Source organism: Mastigoproctus giganteus, chromosome 11, assembly GCF_048544385.1.
Source record: "Mastigoproctus giganteus isolate SK-2022 chromosome 11, ASM4854438v1, whole genome shotgun sequence".
Classification (NCBI taxonomy): Eukaryota; Metazoa; Arthropoda; class Arachnida; order Uropygi; family Thelyphonidae; genus Mastigoproctus; species Mastigoproctus giganteus.
Genome location: NC_143585.1, coordinates 38651095 through 38676745, shown reverse-complemented (window position 1 = coordinate 38676745; position 25651 = coordinate 38651095). Strand labels below are relative to the sequence as shown.

Sequence of the window (25651 nt, the reverse complement as noted above, 5' to 3'; positions counted from 1 at the left end):
AATAATATGTCATTAGAACATACGTAAGACATGAAAAATTAATGTATATGTATTAAATGTCACAGGAGATATGTAACATACCATGTGCAAATACTGAAAAATGAATTTAGCATGTAGTATCACATAATTATCCTATAAATGGACCTCCATGACAACACAGTGAATTTACTACCTTAAACACTATAAGGAAAAGAATATAAGCAAATTTGCAGACATGTTATACCTTAAATCTTGTGGTTGTTGTTGTTGTTATTTGGTTTTTAGTAGCATTAGTAACTAAGGCCATATTGCTATGGGGATATGCGGTGGTCATTCCCTGACCTTTCCGCATCCTCCGTATTTGGTGGTCACGGGCTCGAACCCCAGTCTAATCAAGAAGCGTGTGCTATGCACTGCTGCTCCTACCCACCTGGCTACGGAGGCGCCAAATCTTGTGGTCTTAGTTGTTTTGGCATCTAAATTAAACAACCCAACCCACTTCAGATAAGTTTTTGAAATGAGCATTGTCATCAGTGATGGCTTTGGAGATCCTTGCGACATTTAATTTTGCATCAGATTCCATACAAATTGAAGTGGGGAAGGGAAAAGGATATATGAATTTCGAATAAGACTGTACTGAACTGAACAGACTGGATGTACCTAGAATTCTGTTCCCTAATCAGACTTGTAGAGACTTGAAACTTTAACAAAGAGAATTCTGTGTATTGTGTTTTTTTTTTCCTTGGTTGTACTACATAGTATTTTGCTATCTCTACAATTATATTTAGAATCTGGGAAAGATTTGTGTTGTACAAAGGAGCAGCCATATAACAGTATCGAAATTAAGTTCGTTATGATTGTGTAACTGTTTCAGAGAAAACCGTGTCAGTTTTCCCTATTACTACTACTACTAGTTCTGGCTCAGTTGAAACAGGATGACCTTGTTTGTATCCCAGTTGGCATTGAAGTAGCCAGTTTGGTGCAGAGAACCAAGGTTACTTGGGAGCAGGTATATATGTAAGTATGAAAAAATTGAAGGCACTACGACTGGATATTGTAACCAGTTGGGAAAGTTGTACAAAAAGTGAAAAATTTGGTAAACAGGAGGTTGAGGAAATGAAGAGTATTATTGGTAGGATGCTGCTTGTGTGCATTTTCATGTGGATGTTAAAATTCCTGAGGACTGCTGTTAGCAAGTTCATAGTATAACATCAGTCCAAAAATCAAATTAGTCAGCTAAATCAGATAATATGGTGTACCTATCAGGGAGAATGAGAAAATAATTCACGACTTTTAGAAATCATTAAGCTCATATTGTCAATAGCAAGTATTTCCAGACTGAGTTAGAGGGAGGGTAGTATGAGGATCCACTGAGAAAGTGAATTGATTTATGTAAAACTACAATTTAGTCAGGATTTGGGGCACTTTGAGTCATTGATGGATTCATTTAATCAAGTTTTGGAGTTTCTATGAACCTATAGGAGATAGGAACAGGAATAATGCCTGGGAATGGGTCCAGGGATGAGTCAAAGACTTGAGAGAATTGGATGGACAGAATAGAGAATCGGATGGACAAAATATTGGATGGGAAGGTTCCATAAAGGAACCTTCTTGTCCATTATTTTGTCTTTTTTCTTAAGTGTCTCACATACAGAGAACAAAAATTAATCTAATTAAAATAAAATTATCATGTTATTCTGCATTGTAAGTAGAGAAGATACATTTTAGTAAGAATTGATTTGATTTTAAAGTGTTTCAGATAACATATATCATTAGTTGTCCTGCATTAATTCATCAGCCTTCTTATCTTAAGTGTTATCATTTTTATTCATTTATATAAGAGTATTTTCAAATTATTGGCTAATATATGCAGAGCATCTGTTTAATAATCATGTTTCACTTTAATTTGTATTGAACTTTTTAGGACAGTTACGAAGTACAACTTGATGACGACAGAATTAGTGTAGCACAAGAAATTTGGGGCACATATCTTGACGTTGAGGTTTGTTACCTTTTAATTATTATTATTATTTTTTTGGACTTTTGTAAAATTTCAGTTATATATTTTAGGTGTAAATAATCTAATATGTCTTTATCAATTATCACCCAAATCAGATATGTTTTACTAGATATATAAATTTATATAAAGGAACTCGTGGTATTCGTTGATTATTCTGTATTTGCATTTTCTTTTCTTTTTGCAATGCCATTTATCAATCATCATTCATAGGTAAGTTACTATTAGTTATTAAATGTTATTATTCTATAAGGACCACTGTGAAACCAATGCTTCTAAATATTTTTCTCACTTGCTTGATGTTGCATACAAAAGTAACAAAATGTAATGGTATCAGATGAACTTTAAACATTGCGGCTAATATCCTGCAAGTTTCAATGTTTCACACTATGCGGCAGGGCTGTAATAATTTGTGAAGGAGGGTGACAGTGATGTGCCAATTAAGCTGTGGTCTGTTTTTCAGTTCCTGAATGCAAAAAAAACATTGCAAACATTGAGCTTCACCAGTGTTTCTTGAATATTTATGGAGACACAAAAGAAGTTGATGTGACCATAGTTAGGTGGTGATGGCCGGAAGGATAGCCAAGATCAAGCATCCCTCACACTGCAGCAGTGCTGGAAAATAAGGAGAGAGTAGAGAACCTGATTCATGAAGGCTAACACATTAAGACCCAGTGTGTGTGTGTGTGTGAGTGAGTGAGAGTGAGAGAGAGAGAGAGAGAGAGAGAGAGAGAGAGAGAGAGAGAGAGAGAGAGAGAGTGTGTGTAGGCATTAAAGAACTGAAAACAATTCCAGACAATCTGGAATAGAGAAAATTGTGTGTTAGGTGGATTCCACAAATACTGATGCCAGGGCACCTCCGTAGCCAGGTGGGAAGGAGCAGCAGTGCGTAGCACACGCTTCTTGACCGGGGTTCAAGCCCGTCACCACCAAATACGGAGGATGCGGAAAGGTCAGGGAATGGCCACTGCATATTCTGGAGCAATATGGCCTTAGTTGCTAATGCTCCTAAAAACCAAATAACAAACAAACAAACAGCTGATGCCAGATCACAAGTCACTGAGAGTTCAGGCTTGTGACAGTCTTGAGTAGTATGAGACCATAGGTGACAATTTTCTTGACAGTATTGTCAAGTACTGATGAGGCTTGGATACATTTCTACAAATTGAGTCAAAGTGGCATTCTACAGACTGGCAACACAAGGATTCATTCATAAAGAATAAATTCAAGGCTCAACCCATCTTCTAGATAAATCATGCACTTCATTTTTTTTTTTTTTTTTTTTTTTGGAACAGGAGAGGAAGGGGTTATCCTTACAGAGTTCTTGGACTGGAGACACACCATCAGTTTTGCTTGCTATATAGAGACACTGAATACTTGAATTGCAATAGTGAAGCTAAAGAAGAATGGAGAATTTTTTCCTTCAACGCGATAATGCCAGACTCCCATACCAGCGTCCTGACAGAGGAAGACATTGCAAAATTCATGTGGGTGTTCTGCCACATTCTTCTCCCCCCCCCCCATATAGCTTGACCTTGTGCCATCAGAATGAATGTAAGTACTTAAAAGACATAACATACAGTTTAAATTGGCATAATTGCAGTGGTTTCCAAGGAAAAAATTTGGATGTGTTTTTGGGTGACCCTCTTACATCATTAACACTACTGAATAATCATATCATTTGTATTAAGTACATTTTTATTGACAGAAATTCCAATATATTTCAATTTTTAATTAACTTTGCAAACAAATACAATCAGTTTAAACTGGTTGAGCTGGTGAAATGATTTTCAATAATACAAAGGTTAAAAGGTGTCTTAAACACAGAACAGTGTAATATTATAGTAGTGACATTTACTGCATTTGAAAATTGATTTATTGATCAAAAAACAAATCATGCATTTCAGCCTCTATCTGAGGTTTTTCTCATTGGTAATATACCCAAAGAGAAAGTTAAAAATCTAGCTCGTAGGCTGTGGTATGAGATAGACCACTCAGGTTAGCTGAGTAGGTAACCTTTTTGCATTAGAGGGTTGCATTCAGTTTTTACTTTTATAGCACAGGATGCATGATTAGATTTTAAAGAAATAAAAAAGGGTGCATGGATATATTTATTATATAGACAAAATTGTTACATTTTATTTGATCTCCTCTTATCAGTTTTATAATTATTTTATTTGGATATAGAATGTTTATAAACATAAATAACAATTTTAAGAGAAAATATTAACTGCTGCAGAATACTAATAGGAAACATGTAAAAGTGATAAAATACATTTTGATTTTTCTGTTTAATTTTTCAATAGAAAAATTAAGTTTCACATGTAATATATGCTCAACACTTGACTGAGATGTATACTGAAAAAGTATGCAGTAGTAGTGAAACTTTTATATAGTGTCTAAAGCATTACCATTTTGATAATTCTGAAAATAGGTTATTTTTATAATTAAAAGAATACCTTTGTAACCATATTGTAGATTTCATTATTTCTTTAACTCTTAATTCTAATCAGGTGTCAGTTTGGTTAAATTATGCGAAACATTATGAACTTTCCCTCTTTTACTTGTTTCTGTGCATTTTTGCTTTATCAAAATTATATATATGTATATATGTATTTTGAAATTTATTTAAATTAAAGCTTAATTTTAGTTTCCTGTAGATATTTTGCTTACTAATCCCTTTTTTAAGGATCAATAGATGCATGTTTAGAAATTGCTTATGTTCATACATTGAAAATTATAACGTTCATTTTTAGTGAATATATTTATAGTATGTTATTTTCCATTGAGCCTTTTTCTTGAAAATTACAGATTTTAGTAATTGTGTTAAACATTATTACTAAGTACTGTATCTGTTTTAATTAGCAGAAAGAGGCACACATTTTTCTGGCAGGGAAATTATAGGCCTATAATAAAGCAAATTTTTTTTTAATTTTCAAATTTTTGTAGCAGTATCTTAATCATTATTTAATACTCGATAACAGAGCTTTTGAACTGGAAGCATTCTTGCTCAATACTTTATCCTCATTCTAGCACTATGTTATGATGGCTACAAACTTGATTTGAGGCAGTTTAATTTATTTTAAGATTCTATATCTTTGATGGTTCTTTATTGATTAGAGTAGTCATAGTGTAGTTTTAACATGATTTCTGTATACAGACATCTGAAATTTGTATCCCTTATCCCTTCAATGTCTTGAGGACAAGACATTGAAGGATGATGGTAAGTTCATTCCCATAATATTGTCTAGTTTGCAGATGATACAGAGGTTGGCATTGTACTCATTGATGGGAATCAAAGCTGCAGAAAAAACTAGAAAAATTAGGCTGATAGTCTGAGAAGTGGCAGCTGAGGTTTAACGTTGATAAATGTAAGGTACTGTATATGGGCAGCAGTATAGCATACCAATTAGTAGATGCCGCATTCAAAATGGTGAGGAATGAAAGAGACCCACGGATTACAGTCTGACATGAAGTTCTCTGGATGTTGCAGACAGGCTGCTAGAACAATTCAGAGTTCTGTTAAGAGGAACTTTGTCATTAGGGATGAGGAGATGATTATCCTATTGTGTAAGGCACTGATTAGGCTACATCTTGAGTACTGCATACAGGTCTGGAAACCTCATTTTAAGAAGAATGCAGACCTCCTGGATGGGTGCAGAGAAGAACAACCAGATTAATTAAGAACACAAAAGGATACTCTTATCATGGAAAGACTTCAGTTCTGCAAATTTTAGTTCTTGGGAACTAGGTTTTTTTTGTGAGGAGATCTGATTGAAGTGTTTAAGGCTTTAAATGGATTGAGTTAACCTGATAATTGTATTCTTGTTCTTTCTCAGTCAGTGCACTCAAGGAGTCAAACAAATTGAAAGAGAATGGCTGCGGAATAGATCAGCAAAAATTTGCTTTTGGCCTGAAAGTAATTGATCATTGGAACAGTCTATCATCTGGCATTGTGGAAGTGTGTAGTTTGAATAAACTTAAGGAAGAATTTGATACATTATTGGAGTTTTTTTTTATTACTTGTCCAATGATCCCATATTGTCCATATTCATAACGTAAACAACGCATTTGCATATTTGATATCACCACGAATTTGTAATCGTGGTGATATCAAACGCTCAGTTACAACATCCAGTGGAGGCAAATGAGTAGGATATGTTGGATATATAAATCCATTTGACGTGGCCATAGTTGGTATCTGTCCCTCTTTTAATGAAGTATGACATGTATTACACGTCACGAAAGTACTCACTTCTTGTAAATGAAATTCATTTTGAAGTAATTCATATGAAGTTGTTGGAAATGGTTCAAATCTAATTGAAACCATAAACGATCACAAACATTACTACTAAATCCAAATGGGTTTTTGTACACTAGTTTTTCAAACTCACTGTCAGCTCGTGTAGATACTATAGGGATGTAATCAGGAATCTCATTATTAGCCATTCCTAATTTCGCTTTTTTTTTTTTCATGCACGATATTCCTTCATCCGTTCTGCTGAAGTTTTAGATTCCTGATAAGTATCAGGCATAGTAGAACTCTGTGGTTGAATTTCATTATGATTTGGAATAGTTTGAATTTATAATTTCCTTTTCTTCTGTTCATGATATTTCTTCATTATTTCAGCTCGAGTTTTTTTTTTGGGTGCAGTTTGAGAACTCCCAGGCATAACAAAACACTCTTGTTGAATTTCATCTGGATTCACATTTCTGTCCAACTTTCCTTTCTTTCACAATATTTCTTTGAATGCTGGGCTGTAGATTTTGGCACAGTCACTTGCGTATTAATCACTATGCTGATATAATAGTATAACGTAGCACATCACTGCTCAATTGTATTATTGCATCAATGCACTTGTTGCGTACAATTGAATTTTCTTGGGTGCATGCATTGTTGCATCACTGCATGCAACAAGTACAATGCATCGGGTTTCCTGACGATTTCCAGGCAACATAATGCTTTTTCCAAATAGCGCCGGTAAAAACATTTTTAACGTCAAAAATAAATAAAATAAAATAATAATATGAAAAAATAAAATATAAAATAATAATAATTAATAAGAGAAAAGGAAATAACGTGTGCATTTCTCTCCTCCGCTAGGTAGTTATCCAGCTGACCATTGAATTTCCCCAAACTGTCAGCCTCTATCACCCATTTAGATAACTTATTCCAGTAATTTATACTCTCTGGCTAAAATAAAACTTCCTGCAATCCAGTCTAAACATCCCCCCCCCGTAATTTGAAATTATGTCACCTAGTTCTAGAATCATTTATAACCGTGAAAGTTTCATTCTCATTCATTTTACTTATGCCTCTCAGAGCCTTAAACACCTCAATCAAGTGTCCTCTAAGGTGCCTAGTCTCTAAGCTCTGCAACCCACATATTTGAAGTCTTTACTAATTTTTGCCAATACCTTTTTGCCAATCTCACCAGGCTAGTTACCCGTCTTTGGACCCTTTCAAGAAGCACAATGTCTTTCTTTAAGTGCAGTTTCCATACTTGAACACAGTATTCCAAGTGTGGTCTAACAATAGCCTTATATAATGGGATTATGATGTTCTTATCTTTTCTAGCAATTGTTTGAGAAATCATCGATAGGACACCATGGGCCTTTCTTGCAACCTGTCTACAACATTCGGAGAACTTCAGGTCTGACCATACTGCAACACCCAAGTCCCTTTCCTCCACTACCAGCTTTAGTTCAACTCCGCCAAGTGTATAAGTTATTTTGGGGTTACTGTTTCCCAGGTGCAACACTTTGCTGGATTAAAGTATAGCTGCCATTTTTCTGACCATTCCTGAAGTCTATCTAGGTCACTCTGAAGAAACTCTGCTTGGCGGTGATCATTAACTACTCTGCCAATCTTTACATCATCTGCAAATTTAGACATCACGCCCTCTATCCCTTCATCGATGTCATTTATGAAAATCAAAAACAATGGTCCTAATACTGATCCTTGGGGAATCCCACTCCTTACATCAACCCAATCTGAGGAATAACCATTTATCACAACCCCCTGTCTCCTGCCCTGAAGCCATCCTGCTATCCATCTTAGGATTTTAAGGCGCCTCCATAGCCAGGTGGGAAGGAGCAGTAGTGCGTAGCACACGCTTTTTGATTAGACAAGGGTTTGAGCCCGTCACCACCAAATACGGAGGATGCAGAAAGGTCAGGGAATGACCACCGCATATCCCGGAGCTATATGGCCTTAGTTGCTAATGCTCCTAAAAACCAAATAACAACAACAACAACTAAGGATTTTCCCAGTGATTCCAACCTGTTCCAGCTTATAAAGTGCTCATGTGGGACTGAATCAAATGCTTTGCTGAAATCCCAATAAACAATGTCGAAATTATTACCAAGTCCAGCTCTTTAGTGACTCTGTCAAAATAGCTAACCAGATTAGGTAAACATGATTTTCCCTTTACAAAACCATGCTGAGTATCCTTCAGAATTCCAAATCTATCTAAATGATCCTGAATTCCACCCTTGATCATTGTCTCCATATTTTCCCTACTACTGAAGTTAGACTAACTGGCCGATAATTTCCCACTTCACTCTTAGAACTGCTCTTATATATTGGAGATACATTGGTACTTTTCCAATACAACGGAATCACTACCGAGTCCAGTGATGCTCCCATAATTCATCTCAATGGTTCAGTGCACTCACTTTCCACCTCCCTTAAGATTGTACGGTATATGCCATCAACCCCAGGAGTCTTACTAGCCTGTAGTCTCGAAGGTTCTTTCATTAAATAAACATGTGGAATTTCAACATCATTAATTACATTTTTTTTTAACTTCACTCTCATAATTTCTCATCGACGTAAAGGATTTTTCTTATGTGAATATCAATGCAAAGTAACTGTTGAGTTCATCTGCAACTTCAGCTGGGGTATCTAATACTATCCCATGAATATTACATAAGGGTCTTATCTGCTTTGTCCTTCTCTTCTTTGCATTTATATATGTGAAGAATACCTTATCCCCACCCTTTGCTCTCTTTGCCAGCCTAACCTTTTCTGTGGCACTATTACAGATCAATTTGTAGCTGTTATAGGCTTCAGTGCTTTTTATTGCTATGTAACTTTTCCATGCTGTCTTTCTGCTCAAGTAATCTGGCAACTTCCTTATTTGTCCAACTTGGAATCTTCCTCGTGGAGTATTTTTTTAATGGTATATAAGCATTCAAGGCTTCTGTGATTAATGGTATACCATAATTCAACTGTATTCGCTCTCTGTGAGATGTCTACCCAGTTAATAGAGGCCATGTAGCATCTTAATCCATCATAATTTCCTTTTCTGAAATTATAACCCATTCTTTTGCCTTTAACTACTGCTACCTCTCTTCATCGTCCACCGTAGAACTCCTTAATCACTTCCTGCTACTGGTTCCTGTACTGTCAGCCCTATTATGTCATCTGGTTCATGGATGAGGATGAGATTAGAGTATTATTTTCAGGTGCCTCTGTAGCTAGGTGGGTAGGAGCAGCAGTGCATAGCATATGCTTCTTGATTCGACCGGGGTTCAAGCCCGTGACCACCAAATGAGGATGCGGAAAGGTCAAGGAATGACCACTGCATATCACCAGAGCAATATGGCCTTAGTTGCTAATTCTCCTAAAAACCAAACAAACAAACAACAGTATTATTTTCCCTAGTACTTTCCCTGACATGTTGATACAAATAGCAATGATCTAGTTGATTTAAAAAATTTTGTCCCCCATGTGGAGTTAGTTTCCTTCCCATTTGCTCCAATCAATTAGAGCCAAATTAAAATCACCCATAATAAGACATTCATGCTTACTTGCCCATTCCATTTGCATGTAGAGGCTCATCATAATATAAATGAACAGTGCACTGTTGAGTCAGTTTGGTGTGACATAAGCACTGCGAAAGCAAAAATAAGAGTAAGAGTGTGTAATAGGCCTAATGACTCAAATGAATACAATGAACAATTGTACAGAGAAATAGAGTGGGCTAGTAAATTAGAATGTCTTATAATGGGAGATTTTGAACTTCCCAGATATTGACTGAAACTTGTGGGTTGGTCATTCACACACTAGTAAGACTTTTGTGGATTTATTGGATGATTGTTTTCTGCAGCAGCATGTTCAAGAGGCAACCAGAGAGGGTAATACTCTTGATCTGGTTATCAGCAGTGATCATTCGTGTATTAAGAATTTGCAAATAAAGGAACCACTAGGTGGCAGTGATCAAAGTGTACTGATGTGGGATTTACTTAAAGATATACCATATTTCCCCATGTATAAGACGCACCTTAATTTTGGGGCCCGAAATTTGAAAAAAAATGTATTACATAAAGTTATTGAACTCAAGTTTTATTCCTCATAAAATTCATACAACTCCTCATAATTTGAATTCAGCACTGTACGAAAATCTTTTCTGAGCCATTTCTGGGCAGAACGTGGCAAAACGTAACCTAATATACCGGTAACAAGTGCGAAACAATGAGCGCGAAAAAGCGGGAAATGCAAATAAAAAAACCTTGAATGGGTTGAGCACACTGAATTCTGATGGGATCCTTCCACATGTTCAGATTACGAACCTAAGGGGGCATAAATTCAAATTAAGAAAAGACAGATGTAGAATAGATGTGCAGAAATTTGCCTTTAACCAGCGGGTGGTTAATTGCTGGAACAAACTTCCATCTGTTGTTGTGGAAGTTGATAGGTTAAATAAATTTAAGGAGCAACTGGACAGGCATTTGGAGGGAATGGTGTGATTTTTTTTTTTTTTTTGGCTGATGCTGCATAAGCTCATACACTTGCTTTCTTGCATCACATGCCACTACTACTAATCTTCATAATCACTTGGCCTGTAGATTACTGCCACTCTCAGTATACCTTTGCTTCCAACTATCTCACACCATACAGATTCTATACTAGCAAGTGAAACGTCTGAATCCGTGAAAACTTTCGTCGTGCTTAAGTTGCTTTTGATAAGAAGCATGATTCCACCATCCCTTCTGTCTTTTCTATCCTTTCTAAATACATTATACATGCTGTACTGAAACTTATCATTCTCTATCTCCAGGTGGCACCAGGTTTCCATAAGCCCTATTATGTCAGCATTACTTGTCCTACCCAGCAGTTCGAATTCACTCGTTTTATTGACGACTATTCTGACATTACTGTATAAACAATTAAGATTTAGTGTTCTTGTATAGTTAACTACCCTGACACACTCCTTAAAGTTATTTAAGCTGGCTTCCCTTGCATTAGCTGCCCACTCATTTGAAACATTTCTGCCCTCAGAACATCTTGCTAATATGTTCTGTTGTGGTAATAAACAAGAACTCTTGAGATATGTGCAAGTGTTACTTTGACTAATATTATCAGATAAACTTCTTCTTCAAGAAGAGTGTTTCCATTTACAATGGGTTTCCTCAGCCTACAAGTTATTTTTTAGTAGGAATTTTTTACCACTGTAAAGTTGTGGTTTAAGATGTCTTGGTCAGTTAAACCTCGGGCTATCATGCACTTCCGTACTCCATCCATGCATGTCCTCCCAGGTCTTCCTCTTCTCCTTCTTCCTGGAGGTATCCATTCTAGGATAGCCTTTGGATATCTAGTTTCTTGCATCTGTTTTATATGTCCATATCGTGTTAAACATCAATAATATTCTTTTTCACTTCCATTTTCTCCCTAATGTCTTCATTCTGTTTTCTGTCTCTTCTAGACATTCTTGCTAAACATCTCCAAAAATCCATTTCTGTGGACAGCAATTTGTTTTCCCCTCTTCTATTCAATGTCCAGGTTTCCGCTCTATACAATAAAAGACTTTGTACAATCGTTTGAAATATAAGTTTCTTTGTTTTATTTAGAATATTTCTGCTCCATAGAACAGAATTTAACATGCCAATAGCCTTTCTGCTGTCTGCAATTCTCTTATTGATCCCTGCTTGGGATGATCCATCACTTTGTAGGATTGATCCCAAATATTTGAATTTATCGACTTGTTTTATTTTAAAACCTTCAGTATTTAGAATGTGTCCTGATTCTGAAGAGAACATTTCAGTCTTGCTAAAATTGATTTTTAGACCCCATCGTTTATATTCCTCAAACAATTTATGACATGCATAGTCTGCATCTTCTAAGTCTTATACTATCACCACCTGATCGTCTGCAAAAAGTAAATTGTGAATATAGATGTTCTTATTGATTGGCAATCCCATTTTATTGCATTTTTTGACCAGGATCTCAGGCAGATATCAGTATAAATTTTGAAGTGTTGGTGACATGCAACAGCTTGTAATAAGCCTTTTGAAGTGTGGAATTCAGGTGACAAAGCCGGTCCCACTTTAATTCTGCATTTATTATTCCTGTAAATTGCCTTAATAATGTTAATCAGTTGTCCACCAATATTTGCCTCTTTCAGTGCTTCCCATGAGAGTTTTCGTGGAACACTGTCATATGCCTTTTCAAGGTCAATGAAAATCATAAATATTTCTTTTCCTTTTGATTGAAATTTTTCAAGGCTCTGTTGTACTGTTGAAATATGGTCTATACGTGACCTCCTAGCTGAAAAACCACTTTGACACCTCGATTCGGTGTCAAAGTGGTTTTTCTTCTTCTGACACCTCGATTCGGGCTTCTAAATGGTTCCTGTCACACTTCTGACACCTCGATTCGGGCTTCTAAATGGTTCCTGATCCATTTTTCAAGAATCTTTAACAGCAGGTTCAGGATGCATATTCCTCTGTAATTTTCCTCAGCAATCGGAACAGCTTTTCCGATTGCCCTTCTTATAAATTGATGTAATATATATCCTGTTGTCATTTCTTTCGGTATTTCTTCTCCTCTCAGTATACCATTTAACAGTTTTTGTATCAAAACAGCCACTCCTCTTCCTCCGTATTTCAGAAGTTCCATATAAACTCCTCCAGGTCCAGGTAATTTGCCATTCCTTCCCTCCTTTAGTAAGAGTTCCACTTTCAGATAAACATGTATCTATATTATTCTTTGTCCCCTCCAAACTAGCAGTTTCCCTGAGCCTTTAAGGTATCCTCAGTAATACTGGCAAAAATTCTTGCACCACCCTTGTTTAAATGTATCCCATCTCTACAAAACAGATTCCTTCTACCTACAAGTGCAGGCCAAGCTGATAGCAATTTCTCCCCAAAAGCCTTGCAGAGTCCTTCAAGTCTTGAGTTAATTCACAAGGGTTTCAGCTTATAAATGCATATCTATATCAGTAGCCAATCCTTTTGCTGCATACAGAAACCAAATGCCATCAAGGGCAGGGTATTATATAATATGCTGCAAGTCTACTGTTAAAATTTTTAACAGTTCAGTTCTGACAGATAACTCTTGAAATCCATTGCTTCAGTATAATTGGTGTTAAGTTAGATAGCATACCTGACACCTATGGGTATCTCCCCCCCACCTGACAAACTCCACTTCTTCATCTATATTGCTATTCTTTTTACCATATGCAGGTGACATCAAGGCCAGGCTCAGTTGTTCAGTTCAATGTTGCATTTCAGTTTTTTAGCCATGTAAATTTTAGGGCATACATTATGATTAAAGACTGACATTTGCACGACACAGTTCAAATTTGTATCTTCTTTTCCATTTTTTTTGGCGCCTCCGTAGCCAGGTGGGAAGGAGCAGCAGTGCATAGCACACGCTTCTTGATTAGACCGGGGTTTGAGCCCATCACCACCAAATACGGAGGATGCGGAAAGGTCAGGGAATGACCACCGCATATCCCGGAGCAATATGGCCTTAGTTGCTAATGCTCCTAAAAAAAAAAAAAAAACCAAACCAAATCTTTTCCATTTTCATATTAGTTTCCCTTTCAAGTTTTCCAAAATTTTTTTTTTTCTTTTAAGACAGTTTTCCATTTCATGCAGATTCCATTTTAGGCAAGGTTTTCCATTTGATACTTTAGGCTAAAATGAAGCAAACAACTGTAAATTTACATATACCTAAATTTTATATGATTAGTAGAACTAATAAAAAGTCCAATAAACCTTGAGCTAGGCAATTACTTTAAAGAAAATTGAAAGTCTTATCTTTCATTTTTTATGTCAACGTAATGCTGTATTCTAAAACTAAATTAAATTAAAAAAGATATGAAACTTTGATTGATTGTGTAATCAATCAAATGCTACAAGACCCTCCACATTCAAAATTATCAAGAACCCTTTCACTCCAAATACCAAAGATAAGATGCCTCTTATCTTTGGTATTTAGAATGAACAGTTTTCTGATAATTTTTTGAATGAAGGGGAGGATGTCTTGTGATATTTGATGATGAGAGCACTAAAATTCATAGTTTTATTTTTTAAATTAATTGTTTAGTTTTAAAATGTAGCAGTACCTTGACATAAAAAATGGAAGATAAGACTTTAAAATATCTTTAAAGTAAGTTTTATATAAATGAATGTATACATTGCCACTTTGTAAAATGCATTATTATTCATCAGTAATGATAATAATAGATCATGATTAGCCCAGTGGTTATAACGTTGGACTGCTAATATCACAAACCCGGACTCGAATTCCACCATAATGAAGGGAAAAAAAAACATGGGTTGAAAAGGGGGGGGGGGATCATTAAAGTGGCACCATCTGGTGTTGCTCACATAAATACCACCCACCACTGGATGCAAAAACCAAAAGCTAAAACAGGCCCATCTCCATAGCTGGATGAAGATGAGAAGTAGCAATATCGAACATACTGCATTGAGTGTGGCACAGGATAAAGTCACTCATGTTCACGCCTTAGGCAAAGGGACAGTTTGGAAAGTCGGAGACAGTCTCCCACAGACGAGAGTTTAACAAGTGGCACTGTCTCCCATATGCCTACCACAACTGAAGGGCAATACCAGGGTATGTCTGCCAGGGGAAGAAGTTGATGACGTTGTGCAGTTATCATCTTTTAAGGTCACAAAGGGTGATATTGTTGTACACGTTGGCACTAATGACATTAAGAGTATGAGATCTGCAGACTTACTTAACAAGTACAGGTCAATGTTGAAAAAAAGTCATAAGTTAGGGTTAAATTTGAAAGGGTCTGCAGTTCTGCCCAGACGTGATAGGAAGGAGTACATGATGTGAGAGTCTTATCAATTAACTCGGCCCTGGAGAGATTGTGCAAGGCTCACGGGGTAGAATTTTTCTCAGCTTAGTCTGTGCTTGTTAACAAGAGAGACTGTTTCTACAGGAATGGGATACACTTAAATAGAAGGGGTGCAAGAATATTTGCTGATGCTATCTATCTAGGCAGTGTTAGGTAGGTTGGAAAACCGCTACCTTGTGGGATTCATAGACTAAAAGATTAACAGTAGGGGCAGGCAGAGGTGTAAATGATTCTTGCACTCCTTCTATTAGAATGGGGGCGGGATGCTGGGGTTTTCAAGGATTGGCGAGACTCATCACGGAACAAATAAATACATGGGCTGTGTTAGAGTAACTAATAATAAGAATAGGTGCAACACCATAGGGTGGCAACCAGAGAGAGTAATACCCTTGATCAGGTTATCAGCAGTGATTATTCATGCATTAAGAATTTGCAGATAAAGGAACGACTAGGCATGTACACCAATGTTAGGAGTAGAGTAAATAAATTTGATGAATTTGAAGTGCTGGTCAAGACATCAAAGGCAGATATTGTTGGGATATCAGAGATGTGGGGCCACATAGATATAAGCAGTGCAGAAGTGGAATTTGGGAAGTACAATGTGTATAGGGAGGGAGGAGGGGTTATGCTGTTAGTTAAGAAACATAAAATCAAGTGCATCCAATTGACATAGATGGTCAGTGCAATGTTGAGTCAGTTTGGTGTGACATAAGCACTCACTGGGAAAGCAAAAATGAGAGTAGGAGTGTGTTATAGGCCTAATGACTCTGATGAGTACAAAGAACAACTGTACAGAGAAATAGTGGGCCAGTAAATCAGAGTGTCTTCTAATGGAGGATTTTAACTTTCCAGATATTGACTGGAATTTGTGTTTTGGTCACTTGCACACCAGCAAAACTTTTGTGGATTTACTGGATGATTATTTTCTCAGTTTATCAGCAGTGATTATTCATGCATTAAGAATTTGCAGATAAAGGAACCACTAGGTGGTAGTGATCACAGTGTACTGATGTGGGACTTACTTAAAGACATAACTACCATCAGGGGTAAAGGTAAGGGTTTTTTCTTTCGTAGAGGTGACTACAGTGGTCTCAGACAGTTTTTAAATTGTATACAGTGGGACCAACTGATAATGTTACCAACAGCAAATTCTAAATGGGAAGAATTCAAGGAAGTAATTGTGAAAGCTACCAAGCTTTTCATACCGATTAAGAAATACTGTTCAAGGTTTAGGCCTAAATAGATGTCAAATGAACTAATGACAGAGAAGAAAAATGCATGGGATGCATATAAATTATCAGTTGACACAAGAAGTCTATGGTAAATATAAGCTAGTCTGTAATCAAGTCACAAAGGAGGTTAGGGAAGCAAAGGCAGATTACGAGAAATTTTTGGCAAGGGATGCTAAGAAAAACAGCAAGAACTTCTTTAAGTATATAAACTCTAGAAGGAAGGGGATGAATCAGATTGGTCCACTTAATATTGATGGTTCGATTGATGATCCTGCTCAGATAGCTGACAATCTGAATGAGTATTTTGTATCTACATTCACACTTTCTGTAAGAAAGTGGAGGAGAGAGGCTTAATAAACTCTAACAGGGAGTTTAATGATTTTGTAATAACTGAGAGCAAAGTGGAGGAGAAATTGTTGAAGTTAAACATAAGAAAGGCACCTGGGATGGATGGGATCTATCTAGTTATATTAAAGGAGGCAGCAAAGCAAATAAGCAAATGCTTAGCCATAATTATGAGAGCATCCTTCGACTCAGGGGAAGTCCCCACAGACTGGAGACATGTAAACGTATTCCCAATTTACAAAGGGGGGGTATCAAAGGGTAACACGAGTAATTATAGACCTGTTAGTTTAACTTCTGTTCTAAGGTAAATAATGGAGTCACTTGTTAAAGAAGCAATGCAGGATCATCTAGACAAGACTGCAGTAATAATTCAGACACAGAGCATAGGTTTGTTAAGGGAAAGTCTTGGTTGGATACTGTGATGTGGTTACAAAGGAATTGTATACAAAAAATAATTTTGATATCATATACTTGGATTTCAGGAAAGCTTTTGACACTGTTGCACATGGAAGACTACTGTCCAAATTGGAGCAGTATGGTATTAAGGGAAAGTAGCTACAATGGATAAAAGGATGGTTGGGTGGGAGAAGACAGGGAGTGATAATCAGTGGATACTGCTCTTTATGGACTAATGTTAATAGTGCATTTCCCCAGGGTTCGGTGTTGGACCCACTGTTGTTTTGTATATTTATCAATGATATTTATGAAGATATATCAGGCTTAATATCAAAGTTTCCAGATGATACAAAGGTTGGCAGGATTGTTAGTGACAGTAATGGCAGTATGCTACTGCTACAGGATCTATAAAGTTGAGCAGAGGGCTTAGAAGTTACAACTGAAGTTTAATATTGACAAATGCAAAGTACTGCAGTAGCACACAGTACATTTCCTTGGGATTACTTTTACTTTTACAGCCTGCTCTAGCAGCCTATCTGCACTGCAGACAGGCTGCTAGAGCAGGCCATAGGGTATTGTCAGTGTTATACAGGAATTTTGTTAGTAGGGAAAAAAAGGAGGTGATTATCCCTTTGTATAAGGCAGTGGTCTAGCCATGCCGTGAGTACTGCGTATAGGTGTGGAGGCCTCATTTTAGGAAGGATTTAGAGTTTCTTGAGCGAGTACAGAGAACTGAAACAAGATTGGTAATAGGAACGAAAGGATGGTCTTATCAAGAAAGGCTTGATTTCTGTAAATTGCAGCATCTGGAGTCTAGGCACCTGCGAGATGATCTGATTAAGGTGTATAATGCCTTGAATGAGTTGAGCAGGCTCAATTCTGATGGGATTCTTCCTCTTGCTCCAATTACGAACCTGAGGGGACATAAATTCAAATTAAGGAAAGGAAGTTATAGAATTGATGTGCAGAAATTTGCCTTGAGTCAGCAGGTAGTTGATAGCTGGAAGAAACCACCATCTGTTGTTTTGGAAGTTGATAACTTAAATAAATTGAAGGAGGAACTGGACAAACGTTTAAAGGGAATGGATGTGTGAAATGTTTGGTTTTTTTTTTTTTTTTTTGTGGCTGATGCTGCATAAGCTTGCTTCCTTGCATTACACGCCTCTACTATTACTGTTACTAAGACTATCCAGGCCAATGATCTGGAAGTGCCTTCTAAACAACTGTGCTGGTGGCCACCCAGGAAGGAAAAAGAAGCCAATGCACGAAGTGAAGCAGTGAAATGAATATATTGATCATGGCGCATAACCTAGTGGTTGGAACTGTTCCTGACTGTTCAGATCACTGAACAGCGAATAGTGGATCAGAGATCGACTAGCTTGCCAATCTTGCTTGATTGGAAAAAATCAAGCAAGATGTGAGCAACCAACTACAAACAACAATGAATACGAACACAGTGTAACCAGAACTGGAGGAGGAACATTAAGTACAAGAACTACAACCCAGAGCAGTTGAAGTGGAAACAGACAAGATCATGATATCCACAATAGAAGAGTGGAAGAAAGTCCTAACAGAATTTGAGGGAATGAACCCCCACAAAGGCCCACACCATACTGAAGCAGAGACCAACAGAATCCTACAGCAAGTCACAGACCACCTCAATAGGTGAATAATACCGGATTATCTCAACAACAATGAAGTAACACAAGACCATAGCATGAAAAAAATAACACAAAATGTAAAGACAAGGAACCACCAGCCTGGGAAGGAAGGCTACAGCAGAAGATAGAAGGGATAAGAGTGAAATTGGTACTCAGTTGATACTGACCAACTGAGCCAGTACCAACAGGGCAACAGAAATAAGAAACTGATCAGAAAAATTAGGGCCATCCCCAAGAAAGACAACATCCACAGCAAACATTAGCATTAGCAAGGGCACATGATGCAAGAAAGCAAGCTTATGTAGCATCAGCCAAAAAAAAAAACCCTATTTCACACATCCCCTCGCTCCAAATGTTTGTCAAGTTCTGCCTTGAATCTATTTAAGCTATCAACTTCTACAACTACAGATGGAAGTTTGTTCCAGAAATCAACCACCCAATGGAAGTTTGGCTAAAGGCAAACTTCCGCACATCTATCCTACAACTGTCTTTCCTCAATTTGAATTTATGCCCTCTCAGGTGATTATTCTGAGCAAGAGGAAGAATCCCATCCACATTGAGCATGCTCAAACCATTCAAAGCTTTATACACCTCAATCAGATCACCTTGCAGGTGCCTAGTCTCCAGACACTGTAATTTGCAAAGCTTAAGCCTTTCTTCTTAAGGGCAACCCTTTGTTCTGTTCACTAATCATGTTGCCCTTCTCTGTACTCGTTCCAACAGCTCTACATTCTTCTTAAAAGAGGCCTCCAGACCTGTATACAGTACTCAAGGTGTGGCCTGTCCGTTGCCTTATACAAGGGGATAATCACCTCCTTATCCCTACTAGAAAAATTCCTGTATATCATTGACAAGACACTATGAGCTACTCTTGCAGACTGTCTGCACTGCTCAGAAAACTTCATATCTGCCTGCACAATTACCCCCAGGTCCTTTTCATTCTCTACCACTGTCAGTGTGGTACCACAGAGTTGATACGTTACTCTGGGATTACTGCTTCCCATATGTAGTACTTTACATTTGTCAACGTTAAACTTCATTTGCCACCTCTCAGCCCATCTGCTCAACTTTTCTAGATCCTGTTGCAGCAGTGTACTGTCATTAGTGTCATTAACAACCCTGCCTACCTTCATATCATCTGCAAACTTGGACATTAAGCCTGATATACCATCATCAATATCATTTATAAATACAGAAAACAACAAGGGACCCAACACTGAACCCTGAGGGACTCCACTAATAACATTAGTCCACGAAGAGCAGTGTCCATTGATTACCACTCTCTGTTTTCTCCCACTCAACCATCCCTTTATCCATAGCAGCAATTTGCCTCCAATGCCACACTGCTCCAATTTGTGCAGCAGTCTTCCATGTGCAACAGTATCAAAGGCCTTTCTAAGATCCAAATATATGATATCAGAGTTATTCTTTGCATCCAGTTCCTTTGTGACTACATCATAGTATCCAATCAAATTAGTCTCAAAATCAGAGGATCGAAGAATATCTTTACACCCTCAGGCAGAACTCAGCAAAAGGCACCATTACAGAGAAAATGCCCAGAGGAAAACAGACTAGATATTTGATAAAAACCAGAGAGCCTTCTATAGGAAAATCAGACAAGAGAAGGAGAGCAAAAGACTACTCAGACAGCCAGAAGGCACTCAAGGAGTTCTCATGTAGCCTGTGGAGTAGCGAAGTTACCCATAATGGCCACACCCCCCTGGATAGAAATAGAAAAAAAGAAAACCAAGAATGTACAAGAGATGACAGAATGGGAGATTCGGGAGGAAGAAGTACAACAGTCGATCAGAAAGTCCCACAACTGGAGAACCTGAAAAATAGATAACACACAACTACTGGTACAAGAAGTTTAGCTGTCCACACAGGCACATAGCAGAGCAGTTCACCCAGATAATAAGCCACCCTGACACAATCTCAGAGTTTCTTCCTTAAGGAATCGCCTACCTGAAGGCTAAGAACAAAATCACCATAAACCTGGCAAAGTACAGACCAATCACCAGTCTCCCAACACTGTGCAAGATCCTGACCAGCTGCATAACTAAGAGTATATCAGGCCACTTGGGGAGCCAGAACATCATGGCCAAGCAGCAAAAGGGATGTAAGCAGATGAACAGTTATGGAGCAAGCCTACTGCAATCTGTACATGCCATACATTGACTACAAGACCTTTGATTCTGTGCTCCGTTGTTGGGGCTGATAGAGACACTGAAAATCTACAAAGTCAGTCCGACACTGACACATTTCCTAGAAGCAAACCATGGCAAAATGGAAGACCACCATCAAGGTCGATAGTATAAGAAGAGGAATCTTCCAGGGAGATGCTCTGAGCCTGCTATAGTTCTCTCTGGCACTCAACCCATGTCTGCCATGCTCAATAACAGCAAGTATGGGTATATCCTAAAAGAAAGGAGGAAGAACCTGTACACCCTCTCTCTCTCTCACCTGATGTCCGTAGATGACATCAAACCCTATGCCACAACTGAGAATCTACTCCAACAGCTACTCTGTATCACCAAAGAGGTCAGCAATGAAATCAGGATGCAATTTAGCCTAGACAAATGCAAAATCCATGGATTACATCAGGGACAGCTAATCAGACAAAACTACAAACTGAAGACTGGTGAAGAGATTGAAGCCATAACAGAGGGAGAGACATACAAATATCTGGGGATGATGCAGGCCTGCCAGTTAGATCACAAGATCAAGGTCTGCCTGACTGAGAAATACCATCAGAGACTGAGAAGCCTGCTAAAATCAAAGCTGAATGATGAAAAATGGTCCCAGCCACAAAAACTTATGCAGTCCCAGTACTAATTTACTCCTTTGGGATTGTAGATTGGACCAACAGCAAGCTGGAGGTGATTATGAGAAGCCAGGATAGTGATGACTTAGGGCTGCCAGCATCACCTGAAGTCAGCCATCGAGAGACTGACGATAGTCTGTAAAGAGGGGGGAGAGAGGGAATTGACTGACCTCATTGAACAAGAGAAGAAAGCGATTAAGAACCTGCACAATTACTTCCAGGAAAACATAGCACCAAGCCATAAGAAAGATAGACAAACGAGACAGTGTTCAACCTCAACAAGGAGGAGACACACATACACACTCTCTCACACGCACATGCAAGAAACAAAGACAGAAAAATGGGCGAAGAAGACACTCTATGGCAGACACGATAATGACTTCCGTCAAGACTGTATAGATGACAGCTTCCAATACTTGGCTCACGAAAGGAAAGCTCTTCCCCAAGACCAAAGGATTTATGCTCGCCATCTAAGATCAAGGTAATCAACACCAGGAACTACAGGAAATATATTGCCAAGAACCCCTGAGTATCAGATGACACATTGTCAGTGCCACCTGGACCCAGAAACAATCCAGCACATCACTGCAGGATGCGTGATGATCATCCAGATGGAGTATACTCATAGACACGACCAGGTCACCAGGATAATGAACAGAAACTAGTGAGGAAATACCAGTTGTTCAAAGAATATGTGCCATATTACAAGTACAAGCCTCAGGTTGTACTAGAGACCTCTGCTTATGGACTGTACTGGGACCATGTCATAATAATGGACAAGATGATTTGCACAACAGACCAGACATAACCCTTACTGGCGAGAAAGAAATGGCTACCTACCTGATTGACATAGCAGTGCCCAACACTAGCAACCTCCAGAAAACATTCAAGGAAAAGATCAGGAAGTACTCAGGCCTAAGACAGGAAGTCAGATAATGTGGCATATGGAACAAGTAATGATCATCCCAATCACCATGTCAAACACCAGTGTGGTTCCAAAGAGCCTCCATAAGAACCTAGCAGCAATAGGCCTCCCAGAAACACTTAGATGGAACTCCAGAAAGCTGCAATCCTGAATACTTGTAGAAAATTTCTCAACCACAGTAATAATAAAATAAAATAAAATTTAAAAAAATAATAGTAACCAGACACAACCAATAACCCCATGAGCTTGGTACCAGTACACGTCACAGGCAGTGTTGCCAACTCTTAATAATACTTCCCGCTAGCCGCATGCTCAAAATCCGCTATGTTTAACACTTAACCCGCCAACTTTTTAAATTTTCATTTGGGTTGAATCCAGTTAATGGGCGCCATAAAAAAAATTTAAGACCCTACATTATGTCCAGACAAAAACCTCCAAATTGCATATCAAATGCAGTTTATTCTGAGGAAGAAGTCAAAAATAACAACTACCATTTAACGGAGTTGATGAATTTATTAATCACTTGATTTCTTGGTTGGCGAAAAATCACATTTTGCAAAGTACAGCTTTTGGTGAAGTTTGCAAACTTGAAATGCGGCTAACAAAAAGTAAATGTAAAACTGATATGTTTAGATGGGGTTGTAAGAAACCTTGCCGTAAAACAAAGAGTATTAGACATAAATCATTTTTTGATGATAGTACATTAGCATTATCAAAATTTATTATTTCTATACTTCTGGTCCTAAGATTGGTCTCAAGATTGCATTGCTCTTCATTTAAATATCAATAAAAAAAAAAAAAAAAAAAAAGCACTGTTATTGGAAAATGCAAAGATCTGAGGGAGATCTGCATGATATCAATAATTGATTAAGATAGTTAACTAGGGGGATTTCAGAAAATGGAATACCTATCGAAGTTGAAATTGATGAATCAGAATTTTTCAAGAAAATATATAATAACCCCAGGGACTCACATCTGGTGAGTATGGGCTTGGGATACCCATGGTCCTGAGCTGGATATCATCATCGTTCTTCTCTTGGTGATTCCCTTCTACTTCTCTCTCTGTCTCTCAATAATTCAGAGTTTTTTTTTTTCGGCTGGTGCAGCATAAACCTCAGGCTTCCTTGCACCACATAGCTAATAATAAAATAATAGAGGACGACTAATAGGAACACAATGGGATTTTGGTGCATTCGAAAGAATTACCAAACGATGTTCTTTTAGTTCCGGTAGAAAATAGAGATAAAAGAACTCTATTATCAATTGTAAGAAAGAGAATATTGTCAGGTACAAGAATCATCAGTGATGGATGGCCTGCATATAAAGATCTCTACCGAGACATTAATTATACACATGATGAGGTTATTCATCGCTATAATTTTGTTTCTCCAGATGATTCAATTACGACGAAGAAAATAATCCAATGGCATTCCTTCGTGGTTTCAAAAAAAGGTGGGGCTAATTCATTAGAATTTTTTCCACATTTTTAGATTTGATTCAATAATTTAAAGCTATGAACCAACGGTCATATCGTTTGACTGAGAGTGTAACTACGTATTGAAATTGTTGTGGTTCCCCTCAGGAGATCCCTGAATAATATAAACCCGATTCTTTGCTTTATAAAAAAAAAACTATTAAATAAGATAACCCTACTATGTTTACGTTGTATATCAATAAAACATTTCAATTATGAAATATTTATATTGTTAAATAAATATTTCTTAATTTAAATGTTACATTGCCAAAATATATAAAATGCTAAACATATTTAAAATTTTTACATTTAAACTCATTCCGCTAAAAAAAAAAACGCTATCCGCTATTACATATTTTAATCCACCAAACCTGAAGCAATTCCGTTAAATCTAGCGGGAAAACCGCTAAATTGGCAACACTGGTCACAGGGTGGAAAAAAATTTCATAAAAATGAGAAAGTGTTTTTTTCTTCTTCGTTTCGATAGAAAAGTAGACTACGATTGTGAACCATGATCAAAACTTGAATTTATCACCAATCTGGAATAATTCATGGAAGGAAACCTACTCACCCCACCTGATAATGGCCATCTACATTGCCATTTTTATAATGTAACTAACAGATGTGCAATAAATGATATAATAATAGTATTTAGTTTGGTGATTTAGCCAAGACTTTATCATTCTCCCCAGCTGCAGTGTGCCTTTCTACAGAAGATGAAAGGAAAGAAACTAGGTCACAGATTTTTTAAAAGATAATGATACATTTTAATAACATGCAGTTAGGTGGTATTTTAACCTGTTTATAAACTGGCCTTTTTGTAAGTCAACATTTCAATCATTTGCATTTTGATCCTTTGCAGTTTTAATCCATTGACATTTCAACTTTATGATAATAGTAATAAATGTAATAGTAATAATGTTGTGTCAGCACACCATTCTGTTGGCATTTTGATTTCACCGTTTAACTTTTAGCAGGTTCATTGCCTCCCATAAGTTTCAGTGGTCTTGCATCACTATCCACATAACAATGATTACTTTTGAAAACTTTTTTGTATTTTGTATATTTTTCAGTATAGATTATGAAGAATTTTGGTTTAAGCATATCTCAAAGAACTGTATTAACTGAAATTAATAAATACATTAAAATTTTTTGCATTAATTTAGAGTGCCGAATGTGTTGAAGTACTGAACCAGCAACTAATAAAAAGATGTCAGGAAAATCTCCATACTGCCAACAAAGAATTATTTATAGAATGTGCGAGGTAAGAAATGCCAAGATATTATATTTTATCACTGAATTATGTTTTATGAGCATTTATATCTAAGTGCTTTTATTTCATTTCCTTATTTATTCTTTATTTTTAAATTTTATTTATTTTTTTCTTTTTTAAGTTTACAGTGTCCCAAAATATTTAACTTTTATCTACTCTGTTCTTCAGTTAGCCCTGGCTGCATTCAAAGAGAACATCTACCTAACTTGATTTTCATTGATTTGTTGATTACAATTGACCCAATTGTTACTTCTTCCCTTCCCCTTTAAAATATTTTCTTACTCTAAGCATGGTGGACGTATACACTCTCTTTTATCAGTGTTTCCTTAGACAGGATCTTAATTTGCTTATCAGCGCTTCCTTCTTAGACAGGATCTCAATTTGCTTACCTCCTAATATGTAGCTCT

General features: G+C 37.2%; 1 protein-coding gene across 1 annotated transcript in view; it reads left to right on the top strand.

Annotated features, from left to right (window-relative positions):
• LOC150077922 (G protein-coupled receptor kinase 2-like) overlaps nt 1-25651 on the top strand; it is a 173918-nt gene that overhangs the window by 28437 nt on the left and 119830 nt on the right. Inside the window, exons 4-5 of the mRNA XM_090385488.1 lie at nt 1904-1981; nt 25138-25235. Of these exons, the coding sequence (XP_090241614.1) occupies nt 1904-1981; nt 25138-25235 (176 nt within the window). The remainder of the gene's footprint in view (nt 1-1903; nt 1982-25137; nt 25236-25651) is intronic.